Source organism: Saccopteryx bilineata, chromosome 3 (assembly GCF_036850765.1).
Source record: "Saccopteryx bilineata isolate mSacBil1 chromosome 3, mSacBil1_pri_phased_curated, whole genome shotgun sequence".
Taxonomy (NCBI): Eukaryota; Metazoa; Chordata; class Mammalia; order Chiroptera; family Emballonuridae; genus Saccopteryx; species Saccopteryx bilineata.
In genome coordinates this window covers 276579312-276593514 of record NC_089492.1, presented here as the reverse complement: position 1 = coordinate 276593514, position 14203 = coordinate 276579312, and the positions used below count along the sequence as shown (strand labels likewise).

The 14203-nt window shown below is 39.8% G+C and overlaps 1 protein-coding gene across 5 annotated transcripts in view; it reads right to left on the bottom strand.

The window, feature by feature from the left end:
• Positions 1-14203, bottom strand: part of HNRNPR (heterogeneous nuclear ribonucleoprotein R) — a 46613-nt gene that overhangs the window by 13983 nt on the left and 18427 nt on the right. For all 5 annotated transcript variants that reach the window (XM_066270136.1, XM_066270139.1, XM_066270137.1 and 2 more), the window contains one exon: positions 2234-2410. In XM_066270136.1, the coding sequence (XP_066126233.1) occupies positions 2234-2410 (177 nt within the window). The remainder of the gene's footprint in view (positions 1-2233; positions 2411-14203) is intronic.

The window sequence follows — 14203 nt, the reverse complement described above, 5'->3', positions numbered from 1 at the left end:
GACAAATCAATGGAAAAATAATAATATATAAAAAGTAACAAACATGTTTAATCAATGAAGAAATTTAAAACTTCACATTATACAAACCATAGAAGTCTAAATATATACATATAGTATCACACATAGTATTTTCAAAATTATATAAAATACATATAAAAATGTTTTACTTAAATTACTATAATGGTTCCATTAATAAATTTTAGCTTCTCATACTTTAACATTACCTACCCATTTATTTACTAACAGATGTATCATTATTAAATAAAACCATCTACATGCTGCCAGAACATAGAAATAAAAGCTTTAAAAACATCTAAATACTAAATAAACAAACTGTAAGGACATTCATAATAATTAAAGACTAACATCTGAGTCATGCTAGAAGCGGAATGAATTTTATTTATTTATTTATTTATTTATTGGGGGGGCACAGTCAGAGAGAGGGACAGATAGGGACAGACAGACAGGAAGGGAGAGAGATGAGAAGCATCAATTCTTCATTGCAGTTCCTTAGTTGTTCATTGATTTCTCATATATATACCTTGACTAAAGGAGCTACAGCAGATTGAGTGACCCCTTGCTCAAGCCAGCGACCTTGGGCTCAAGCTGGCAACCTCGGGTTCTCGAACCAGGGTCCTCTCCACATCCCAGTCCAATGCGCTATCCACTGCGCCACCGACTGGTCAGGCAGAAGTGGAATGAATTTAGATGCAACTAATGAAACAAAAGCCTTGTAAAAGAGGTTACTGTTCTAGAAGGACTAGAACTAGACTAAGTGAGGCTTTTAAATGTCTGGCAAAAGATTATGCCAGAAAACAATGATATTGTTATTTTGAGTGACTGGGATGTTTGTATCTTAATACAGTAGGAGTGAAGATATACTTAATTTGCATAATTTTGTTACTACTACTTATAAGTCAGTACAAAGAGTAAAAGGTCCTACACAAAAAGTAATTAAAGACTGGTTATAAAATAGCAAAAGGGAAAGATTAAAGATAGAAAAGACAAATAACCTGAAGACAAAAACACAGAAAAGAATTAGAAAATAAACTGTATGATTAGGCTGTGACAAAAATAAAACAGATTAAAAACTGTTTCCTGAATTGGCAACAGGGTCCTAAACCTTCACTTCACTTTAAGAATCCTATCAAAGTTTAACAGCAAGAATTGACATCCTTTTTTGTCTACAATCAAGAGAGAAATGCAGAAACCAAATACTTAAATCAAACTTTAGATCCTAATCATTCTAATTAATAACTTTTTAGAGTTATGGGAGACTTTCTCTAATATATTAATTCTTGGGGGTATTTTCATTTCTTTTTTTTACCATTATAATCAGAAAATATAGAGCAGGGGTAGGGAATCTATGGCTCGTGAACCTACGGCTTGTGAGCCAGATGTGGCTCTTTTGATAGCTGCATCTGGCTTGCAGATAAATCTTTAATAAAAAAAAAAAATAACATTAAAAATATAAAACATTCTCTGGGCCCTGGCCGGTTGGCTCAGTGGTAGAGCGTTGGCCTGGCGTGCAGGAGTCCCGAGTTCGATTCCCGGCCAGGGCACACAGGAGAAGTGCCCATCTGCTTTTGCACTCCTTCCTCTCTCCTTCCTCTCTGTCTCTCTCTTCCCCTCCCGCAGCCAAGGCTCCATTGGAGCAGAGTTGGCCCAGGTGCTGAGGATGGCTCTGTGGCCTCTGCCTCAGGCGCTAGAATGGCCCTGGTTGCAACAGAGCATCGCCCCCTGGTGGGCATGCCGGGTGGATCCCAGTCAGGCGCATGCGGGAGTCTTGTCTGACTGCCTCCCCGTTTCCAACTTCAGAAAAATATAAAAACAACAACAACAACAACACAAAAAAAACCCCCAAACATTCTCATGTATTACAATCCCTTCATTTCCTACCGTTCATGTTTATGGTTGCGGGTGGCTGGAGCCAATCACAGCTGTCCTCAGGGACAACACCAAATTTTTATTGGATAATGCGAAGTGTACACGGGTCATTGTATGGCTCTCACAGAATTACATTTTAAAATATGTGGCGTTCATGGCTCTTTCAGCCAAAAAGTTTCCCAACCCCTGATATAGAACAAAGGCCACATACCAACTCAGTCAATATAAAAACATTCAAAGCAAAAACTAAAGAAAATAAAACAATGTTAACTACAAACATTAATTGAGGTAAATCTCTTAAATAATGATTTGCTAGACAGTAGGAATTGGTTTTGTTATCACATACCAGTTTAACAGCTTCTTGTGCAGCTTCCTTCCCACAGAAGGTGATAAAAGCATACCCTCTGTTCTGACCAGATAGTGGATCCATCATTAGACGTAGATCCCAAATGGGACCAGCCTTTTCAAAAAGGGGCACCAACTCATCCTCATATAAATCTCTTGGTATTTTACCTACAAAGACCTGAAATAAAATCTCTGTATTAGAATACCAAAGCATCTGCTTTTAGAGCCATAAAGCCTAACAATCTTTTCTTTAAGGAGAAATGAAGACAACTGAATCTTGAGAAACCAATCCTAATTTTTATTATAATGACTTTAGGGTCATCAACATAGACTAATATTCTGTATTGAAAAGTGGAAACTGATTAGTAAGAGTGTGCAAATTATGCACTAAATTTGAATAGTTATTTGTCTTTTCCTAGAAAAACAGAAGGGCACATATAATTTGTATCTTCATGGAAATATGTCTCCATTTTTATAAAAACAATAACTAAAAAAAGATTAATGGTTCTTCCTCAAGTTTCTCAACGCTAAAATTTTTATTATTTAAAACTCCAGACTTTCAATCCATCCCTTTTTTCTATCAGAACATTACATGTTAAAGTATGAAAAAGACTCTTCACCATATGAAGACTGGGTGTTCTATCTTAATTAAAATTATATAGGACTAAATTGTAATATACAATGATAAATTAGAATGAAATAATCGGTCTTGGCCAGTTGGCTCAGTGGTAGAGCGTTGGCCTGGAGTATGGATGTCCAGGGTTTGATTTCTGGTCAGGGCACAGAGAAGAGGCGACCATCTGCTTCTTCACCCCTCCCCTTCCTCTCTCTCTCTTTTCCTCCTGCAGCAAAAGCTCATTTGGTTCGAGCGCATCAGCCCCAGGTGCTGAGGATAACTCTGTGGAGCCGCTGCCTCAAGTGCTAAAAATAGCTCGATTGCAAGCATGGCCCCAGATGGCAGAGCATAGGTCTCAGACAAGGGTACCCAGGTAGATCCGGTTGGGGCACCTGTGGGAGTCTGTTTCTCTATCTCTCCTCCTTACTTGGAAAAAGAAGAAAAATAAATAAATTAAATAATCAGAAACGCTTAGTATCTATTATCATACCACAATTTTCTTCAAGCTTCCACAAACATTAAAAAACAATCTTTTATGTTAAAACATTTGTAATCCAAACACAGTCTTAAAGATTAAATCAATGTGTACATGAGATACATTTTCTAGCGAAACTCTCCTACATCAACATGTCATATTCGGGCCTGACCTGTGGTGGCGCAGTAGATAAAGCATCGACCTGGAATGCTGAAACCCTGGGCTTGCCAGGTCAAGGCACATACAGGAAACAACTACTTCGAGTTGATGCTTCCTGCTCCTCCCACCCCTCTTTCTCTTCTCTCTAAAATCAATAAAAAACATTTCATATTCTGAAAAGTTACCTTATTAAGGAAGTAATAATAGCAATCCAAAAGATGTCAAAATTATACTGCATATTAAGTTTCTGATCTCTACAAAAGTTGTGCTATCTTAACATAATCCTTTAAAAAAACTTAGATCCACCTTCACTGCTTTTGGGTAAAATTTAATATTTTCCACTAAATCTCTAGTATGATTCTCACAAAACTAATTCAATTCTTCTGTCTCTTTCAAGTTCACCAAATGTCATTTTAAGGTCATCTGGGAAAGTTACTCATTTCCTCATATTCTTTCCTCTCAGCTTCAAAAACCTTTCTCAATATCTATTTTCACTTATATCCTTTATACCTCACAGAGATTTACTTCCTTTCCAAGGTTAACTTCTTAACCCTAGGAAAGAAGCACATTTCTTTTCACCACCTTCTTCTGGAAATAATTACAAACCTTTATTTCTTCAACTCCTATTTTGCTCAGGACATCCTTTCCTACCAACTGGTTCTTTCCTGTCTTCAAACATGCTAAACCTCCCACAACAAAACAAAGTACAAACAAACAAAAAACATTTACTTTAGTGCCTGACCAGGCAGTGGAGCCGTGGATAGTGTCAGCCTGGGATGCAGAGGACCCAGGTTCGAAACCCCAACGTCACGAGCTTGAGCATGGGGTCACTGGCTTGAGAGCAGGCTCGCCCGGCTTAGCCGCAGAGCATGGGGTCACTGGCTTGAGAGCAGGCTCGCCTGGCTTAGCCGCAGGGTTTCAGGCTTGAGGGTGGGATCATAGACATGACCCTATGGTCGCTGGCTTGAGCAAGGGGTCACTGGCTCGGCAGCAGCCCCCTGGTCAAGGCACATATGAGAGAACAATCAATAAACAACTAAGGTGTGACAACGAAGAACTGATGCTTCTCATCTCTCTCCCTTCCTGTCTGTCTGTCCCTCTCTCTGTCTCTGTCACACACACACACACACACACACTTTTACTTTAGCTTATATATCTTTCATTTCATTTTTATATTCTTTGAACACATGCCCCATGTTTTATTCTACTCATGCAGTTTTTTTCAACACATCCCTATATGCTTAGTACTGTGCAGCTACAGAGAAGTAAAAATATCCATAGAAAACCATCTTTCTAATAAAAACTCACTCTGAAAAGCACTTGGCATTTATACTTTAACTCTCTAAAATTGACTTCTTCCTCTAACACTAAACTGCATGCCCAAATGTCACTTATGAACTTCTAATCACTAAATTTTTTTCCCTCTGTCTCATCATCCCCACCTTCTCAAGCATGAACAGTGATGATGCTACCCTCTGAAAATCCTTAAATCTTCAGGATCCTCCACTAACCTGGTCTTCTTACCTTTAATTATTTCTCTATAACATTTCCATGGTGCTTCTTCTATCCACCTAATAAAAATCTGCGTGTTTCTTAGTCATGGCTCTACTATTCTTTTCTGTTTTTTCCTTATAATGATATCCATTCCCAAAACCTACAACTACAGTCATCTCCCAGATCCTCATCCCAAGACCTAATTCTGTACCTCCAACTGTCTACCAAACATTTCCTCTTGACTGTCTTGATTTTACCCCAAATCATCAATAAATCTAGTGGTGCCAACTTCTGTTTTTTGATTTAGATATATGTATAGTATAGACAAGAATGACTATCAGAATCTGTTTCTCAATATATAAAAAACCTGTTTTAATTTCATTTTTTTCCTTATTATAGTTTCTAAATATTCTACAATAAAGATAAAATACATTTATAACAAATGCGTATTTTTTCCAAAAATCAAAATAACTAAAATCCACCCTTCTTAACTGGCTCCTCTGATTTTTCACCATCTCTCTTGGAAGTACATAATTTCTGCTGCTCCCCAAATAAGATGACTAAGGAAATATTATTCCTATAAACAAACAAACAAACTCAAATATTTTGAATCCCTCTCATTCCTATCTACATCCAATTAATCTTTTCATATCACCTTGAAGTTGCTCCAATGCACAATGCCTAGCCTATACAGACAACTGCTTCCCTCTCCTAAGACATGGAAATGCATATATACCTTTACTCACGTGCAATGTATTTTTCTAAGTCCTAGGGATACAGTGAATACCAGACAAGGTCTAGGCACTTATGAGGCTTACAATACAAAATAAAAATATAAACTATAATTTTAGGAGGTGTTAAAGGCTAACAAAAGCAATAAAAGAAGGTAAAAATGAGAAAAGATTGTACCGTATTTCCCCATTTATAAGATGCATCTTTCCCCCCGAAAAATTTGGGGTCTAAATACTAGGTGCGTTTTTTTTTTTAATTTTTTTTTATTTATTCGTTTGTTGTTGTTTTTTTAGAGAGGAGAGGGAGAGACAGAGAGGAGAGGAGAGACAGAGAGAGAGAAGGGGGGAGGAGCTGGAAGCATCAACTCCCGTATGTGCCTTGACCAGGCAAGCCCAGGGTTTCGAACCGGCAACCTCAGCATTTCCAGGTCGACGCTTTATCCACTGCGCCACCACAGGTCAGGCTAGGTGCGTTTTTTGTTGGGTTTTTTTGGCTAGAGATTTCATTGTCAGAATCCCATGCCGAAAAGGGAGAAAAGCTGCATTTAAAAAGAGAAAAGCTATCTATGTATGTTGAAGACCTAAACATGCCACACTGTAATTCCTGAAAATAAAAAAACCCTCCGAGGGAAGAATGCCCTGATGCTGTTTAAAGCAGGGGTCCTCAAACTTTTTACACAGGGGGCCAGTTCACTGTCCCTCAGACTGTTGGGAGGGCCGGACTATAAAAAAAGCTATGAACAAATCCCTATGCACACTGCACATACCTTATTTTAAAGTAAAAAAAACAAAACGGGAACAAATACAATATTTAAAATAAAGAACAAGTAAATTTAAATCAACAAACTGAGCAGTACTTCAATGGGAACTACGGGCCTTTCGGCTAATGAGATGGTCAATGTGCTCCTCTCACTGACCACCAATGAAAGATGTACCCCTTCCGGAAGTGCAGCGGGGGCCAGATAAATGGCCTCAGGGGGCTGCAGTTTGGGGACCCCTGGTTAAAGGCTTTCTGCTGTTAGGCATGGCAGAACCAATGAGGAGTCATCCTGTTCTTTCTGCTGGAACACTTTCCCTCAACTCCCCTGCCTGGCTAATTTCCATTTACCTTTCAATATTCAGCTCAAACATAAAACTCTTTTTGGAATTCATTGTTTCTTCTGACTTTAATTTCAAGAATGCCTTTCCCCATGGCTCACTCCTGATTAGCTGGGTGACAATCCTTCAAATACCTACCATACCTTCCTTAGTCCTTGACATTTTGCATTGTTTTTTTAAATTAATTTTAATGGGGTGACATTGATAAATCAGGGTACATATGTTCAGAGAAAACATCTCCAGGTTATTTTGACATTTGATTATACTGCATTCCATCACCCAAAGTACAATTGTCTTCCGTCACCTTCTAACTGGTTTTCTTTGTGTCCCTCCCCTCTCCTCCCCCCCCACCCGTAACCCCCACCCTCTTGTCCATGTCTCTGAGTCTTATTTTTATGTCCCACCTATGTATGGAATCATATATAGTTCTTAGTTTTTTCTGATTTACTTATTTCACTCAGTATAATGTTAACAAGGTCCATCCATGTTGTTGTGAATGATCCAATGTCATTATTTCTTATGGCTGAGTAGTATTCCATAGTATATATGTACCAAAGCTTTTTAATCCACTTGTCCACTGACGGACACTTGGGCTGTTTCCAGATCTTCACTATTGTGAACAATGCTGCCATAAACATGGGGGTGCATTTCTTCTTTTGAAACAGTGCTATGGTGTTATTGTGATATATTCCTAAAAGTGGGATAGCTGGGTCAAAAGGCAGTTCGGTTTTTAATTTTCTGAGGAATCTCCATACCGTTTTCCACAGTGGCTGCACCAGTCTGCATTCCACCAGCAGTGCAGGAGGGTTCCCTTTTCTCCACATCCTGGCCAGCACTTATTCTGTGTTGTTCTGTGGATGAGTGCCATTCTGACTGGTGTGAGGTGATATCTCATTATGGTTTTAATTTGCATTTCTCTAATGATTAATGATGTTGAGCATTTTTTCATATGCCTATTGGCCATCTGTATGTCCTCTTTGGAGAAGTGTCTATTCATTTCTTTCACTCATTCTTTTATTGGATTGTTTGTCTTCCTGGTATTGAGTTTTACAAGTTCTTTATAAATTTTGGTTATTAACCCCTTATCAGACGTATTGTTGAATATGTTCTCACATTGTGTAGTTTGTCTTTTTATTCTGTTCTTATTGTCTTTAGCTGCACAGAAGCTTTTTAGTTTGATATAGTCCCATTTGTTTATCCTGTCTTTTATTTCACTTGCCCGTGAAGATAAATCGGCAAATATATTGCTGCGAGAGATGTCGGAGAGCTTACTGCCTATGTTTTCTTCTAAGATGCTTATGGTTTCACGGCTTACATTTGTCTTTTATCCATTTTGAGTTTATTTTTGTCAATGGTGTAAGTTGGTGGTCTAGTTTCATTTTTTTGCAGGTAGCTGTCCAATTTTCCCAACACCATTTGTTGAAGAGGCTGCCTTTACTCCATTGTATGCTCTTACCTCCTTTGTCAAATATCAGTTTGTCCAGCCTGACCAGGCAGTGGCGCAGTGGATAGAGCATCAGACTGGGATGCAGAAGACCCAGGTTAGAGACCCCGAGGTCGCCAGCTTGAGCACGGGCTCATCTGGTTTGAGCAAAAACTCACCAGCTTGAGCCCAAGGTCGCCAGCTCGAGCAAGGGATTACTCGGTCTGCTGAAGGCTCACGGGCAAGGCACATATGAGAAAGCAATCAATGAACAATTAAGGTGTTGCAATGCTCAACGAAAAACTAATGATTGATACTTCCCATCTCTCCGTTCCTGTCTGTCTGTCCCTATCTATTCCTCTCTCTCTCTCTCTCTGTAAAAAAACAAAACAAAACAACCCCCCCCCAAAAATATATATATATCAGTTGTCCATAAAGGTGTGGGTTTATTTCTGGGTTCTCTGTTTTGACCCATTGGTCTATTTGCCTGTTCTTATGCCAATACCAGGCTGTTTTGAGTACAATGGCCTTGAAGTATAACTTGATATCAGAAGTGTGATACTTCCCACTTTGTTCTTCCTTTTCAAGATTGCTGAGGCTATTCGTGTTCTCTTTTGGTTCCATATAAATTTTTGGAATATGTGTTCTATATCTTTGAAGTAAGTCACTGGTATTTTAATCGGTATTGCATTGAATTTATAACTAGGTGCATCTTATACAGCGGTTATAGTTTTTTTACTTGCATCTCCTGCTTTTTCACTCTTGTTTTTGCCCTCACTGTCTGTGATTCGTCATCAGACACAGATGAGGACAAGCTACTGGATAAGAGTTTTGACAGTGATGAGAAGTTTTATGAACTTTATGATGAATAAAACGAGTTCAATAACTTCATGTAGTATTTTTTTTCCAAATTTTGGGCCCCCAAATTAAGGTGCATCTTATACATGGGAGTGTCTTATACAAGGGGAAATACAGTATTTTAATTAGGAAAGCCTCTGTAAGGAGGTTAAATATGAATCGAAACCTAAGAAGAAAATTAAGAGAAAACGGGAGGAAAAGAGCATTCCAAAGTGCAGGAACAAGTACAAAAAAAATGGGAGTACAACTGACATAGATGAAAAGAGCAAATAGGCCAGTGAATGGAATTACAACGTCCACACAGGAGACAGTATTGAGAAAAAGAGAACAGAGCCAGATTAAGTTAAACCAAGGTTAAGAATTTGAGTTTTAGTACAAATGTGTTGGAAAGACATCAGGTTTTTTTTTGTTTTTTTTTAATTCAGTGAGAGGAGGGGAGGCAGAGACAGACTCCCTCATGTACCCCGACTAGAATCCACCCAGCATGCCCACTAGGGGCAATGCTCTGCCCATCTGGGGCCCTTGCTCTGTTGCAACCAGAGCCATTTTTTAGCACCTGAGGTAAAGTCCACGGAGCCATCCTCAGCACCTGGGGCCAATTTGCTCTAATCAAGCCATGGCTGCAGGAGAGGAGAAGAGGGGGGTGGGGGTTGAGAAGCAGATGGGTGCTTCTCCTGTGTGCCCTGACTGGGATAGAACCCTGGACCTCCACACGTCAGGCCAACACTCTACCACTGAGCCAACTGGCCAGGGCCGACATCAGAGTTTTGAGCAGACAAGTGAGCAAGTATGACATATGTTCTAAAAGGAATAAATAGCCTGACCGGGCGGTGGCACATTGGATAGAGTTTTGGACTGGGATGCGGAAGACCCAGGTTCAAGACCCTGAGGTCGCCAACTTGAGCAAGGGCTCATCTGGTTTGAGCAAAAGCTCACCAGCTTGAGCCCAAGGTCGCTGGCTCAAGCAAGGGGTTACTCGGTCTGCTGAAGGCCCGCAGTCAAGGAACATCTGAGAAGGCAATCAATGAACAATTAAGGTGTTGCAATGCGCAACGAAAAACTAATGATTGATGCTTCTCATCTCTCCGTTCCTGTCTGTCTGTCCTTGTCTATCCCTCTCTCTGTCTCTGTAAAAATAAATAAATAAAAGGAATAAATATTCTGGTAAATGGTAGAAAATGGGTTGTATGGAAAAACAGGCAGACTGATCAGGTTAACAGGGCAATCCCAGCAACAGATGATGTATGTGACTTGGTGTAGTAAGGTGAAGCTATGAAGATAGGAAAAGTGTGAAAATAGTTTCAAATTACATTGAATTCAAATCTATATTATAGTTACCTTGCTTAAGTTTCTTAATCAGTGAGACTGTATCTTCATCTAGGAGTAACACCAGCAAGACGATTCCATTTCCATGTGAGTGAAGACCTCACAACTTGCTCCTCATTTTATTTCCAGCACTGGACACAGTGACTACTGACCTCTGAATGGATGTATGAGTGAGCATCTACCACACACTAGTAACTCCCTGCACTAACCAGACCCCATCCCTTCTTTCCTACTCAAGGACACATGGGCCAGCAAAAATTTTATCAGTTTCTCCTCTCATATGTGGATCAATTCCATCAGCACGCAAATATATCATATCTTTCTTCCTTAAAATTTAAACAAAATATATCTTGACTACACACCTTCCAGCTATTGTCCAATTTCTCTGCTACACTCTGTAGCAAAACTGTTCCAAAAAACCGTATGTACTTGCAATCTCAAATTCCTCATCTCCCACGCTATTGAATCTTTTCCAAATCTTGCTTTACCATCCTTTCTGTCAAAGTCACAATGACATCCACATTGCCACAATCAAATGTCAATTCACAGTCATCACCCTGGAAAATTTGATGTAACTGACTAGCACTTCTCCTGTGTAAATTTTCTTAACTTCTGAGACACCACATTCCTGCTTTTACTCACACCTCTCTGGCTTGTTCTTCTCAGTCCTCTTTGTTAGTTCCTCATCACCTCTCCAAACTCTAAATTGTAGAAGGGCTACAGGGATCAGATCTTAAACCTTTTATCTAAGCTACACACACTTTCTTGGTGACTGCATCCAAACTCATGGTTTTTAAATACCATATTCAATAGATGCTTATGTCTACCCACATTTACAATCTCTAGCCAAAACTCTCCCCTCAACTCCCCATTCATATGAGCAACTGATCATACAATAGCTAGACTTGGTGATCTAAGAGACAGCTAACTAGTAACATGTCCAGAACTGAACTATTTTTCAATCCTGCCAATTTGCTCTCCAATGCACCTTCCTCATTTCATTATATGGCAACTCCATCTTTCCAGGTGCTCAGGCCAGAAGTCTTCAAGTCATCCTTGGCTCCTTTCTCTTTTTTTTTTATTTTTTTTAAATTCATTTAGAAAGGAGAGAGGGAGGGAGGAAGGGAGGGAGAGAGAGAGAGAGAGAGAGGGAGAGAGAGGAGAGAGAAAGACAGAGAGAGAGAGAAGGGGGGAGGAGCAGGAAGCATCAACTCCCATATGTGCCTTGACCGGGCAAGCCCAGGGTTTTGAACCGGCGACCTCAGCATTTCCAGGTCAACGCTTTATCCACTGCGCCACCACAGGTCAGGCGACTCCTTTCTCTTATGTCTCCATATCCAAACTCATCAATAAAACAGTGTTGGATCTGTCTTCAAAATATCCAGAATCTGACCATTTCTCATGAGCTCCAGCTATACCAACCTGCATTCTCAACTCTATAAATAAACATTCATTAACAGGGCACAGCATTAAAAAAAACCCACAAAACTACTAATAAAAAGTGTCCTAAGAAACACATGAAGATAACTGATAATTTTAAAATACATTTTTAAAGAATATTTTTATATTCAAGAGTATCTGTGTCTATTTTAAAACTGGTCTGGGGAGTAAATTTTGCTTTATATAGTTTCTATTTAACATAATGCAATGGTGCTTCATAATCACATTGTTCATCATCCAAACTTTCTCCCTACCCATTACAAATACATAGAAAAGCAAAGAAAGAGCACATGCGGTGGCGCTATGAAATGATATATCTGACACAACTAAGTGAGGAAGATAAATATCAGACTATAGTATATTTTCAGAACCAGACTGGTTTGCTTCATTAAGTATACCAAAGTAAAACACCTGTATTTCAGCAAAAGTAATTTAATGCTTCATTAATCACTTTATAGAAAGGATTCCTAAGAATGAGCTCATTGTACTCTACCGTTTGAATGTCAGGAGTCTAACTTACAGATTTTCCAAGAGAATACTCTCTAAAAGAAACATCTATGAATCTATGGTCAACGAAGTATCCAATATTTTAAGTCACCAGGGTCCAAGAACAGGCCAAAAATACTGTTTTATCTGAGAAATAGGAGGTGCTTCATTTCAAGATTAGTTTAACTTAGGACATTAAAAGAACTTAAAAGGGGCCCTGGCCGGTTGGCTCAGTGGTAGAGCGTCGGCCTGCCATGTGGATGTCTTGGGTTCAGTTCCCAGCCAGGGCACTAAGGAGAAGGGACCATCTGCTTCTCCACCCTTTCCCCTCTCCTTTCTCTCTATCTCTCTCCTCCCTTTCCGCAGCCAAGGCTCCACTGGAGGAAAGATGGCCGGGGCACTGAGGATGGCTTCATGGCCTCTGCCCGCCTCATGTGCTATGGCTCCAGTTGCAATGGAGCAACGCCCCAGATGGGTAGAGCATCACCCCCTAGTGGGCATGAGGTGGGGGGGGATCCCAGTCAGGCTCGTGTGGGAACCTGTCACTCTCTGCCTCCCTGCTTCTCACTTCAGGAAGAAAAAAAAACTTAAAAAGGCTAAAACTAAACAGTTTTCAAAAACAAGTTAAGCATCACTCCTTTTAAAGTTCTATAAGCTCCATTTTTAATCAACTAAAATGAAATAGAATTTTTTTTATTAGTTGGTTGATCCCTGAGCCATTTGGGCTCCATACGAGCTATTCAGAGTATGCCTGTGTACACAGGTAATCCTCCACCCCTAATCCAGAACCAACACAATCTGATGAATACCATAACATTTCTTCCTTTACTCACTTGGCATCAAGGCTTGGAAAAAGTTCTAGTTGTCTATTATCTATCCATCAAATACTTCAACAGTAATAGAGGAAGTCCTCTGAGACTCCGGAAGCAATCAACAGAAGCAAGCAGACAGCTCAACAAAGTCTTTGAGTATCTACTGGGTTTTTTTTATTATTCAGCTCTTTTTTACAATTTTACAAAAATAGCAGCTTTTCTTTATACATAATTCAATTCAGGTGCTACATAGTCATACACTTTTAGCTCTTTTACTGGTTCTGTAACACTTCCATTAGTTAGTTAATAAACCAAAGAATTAGATCTCAATCTGCCATTTCCTCTGAAATCCCAAATAGAATATCAGTGCTTACTCACTTTAAACAAATAAGAGCTTATTATATATCCATAATCTTCATGGATGTTACATTTTTGTCAGTGGAAATAAATTAAAACAAAACTGTCTTCCCCAAACCGTTTTATAATACCATCTAAAAACTAAAAAGATACTATGACCAGACTATGTCTAACAGCCAAGGCACACTAAAAACTCCATTCCTGAGCGTCGGCATGGCATGCAGGAGTCCTGGGTTCGATTCCCGGCCAGGGCACACAGGAGAAGCGCCCATTTGCTTCTCCACCCCTCCCCCTCTCCTTCCTCTCTGTCTCTCTCTTCCCCTCCCGCAGCCAAGGCTCCACTGGAGCAAAGTTGGCCGGGGCGCTGGGGATGGCTCTGTGGCCTCTGCCTCAGGCGCTAGAGTGGCTCTGGTCACAACAGAGCAATGCCCCAGATGGGCAGAACATCGCCCCCTGGTGGGCATGCCGGGTGGATCCTGGTTGGGCGCATGCGGGAGTCTGTCTGACTGCCTCCCCGTTTCCAACTTCGGAAAAATACAATAAACAAACAAACAAACAAACAAACTCCATTCCAAAATGAATGCCTAACATTCTTGTGTATTTCTCAACTCAAGAATTGCTTAGTAACAGCATCTGCTAATAAGTGTTCATATATAAAATTAATTTACAGTAGATTTTATCCAAAGATAAAACCTC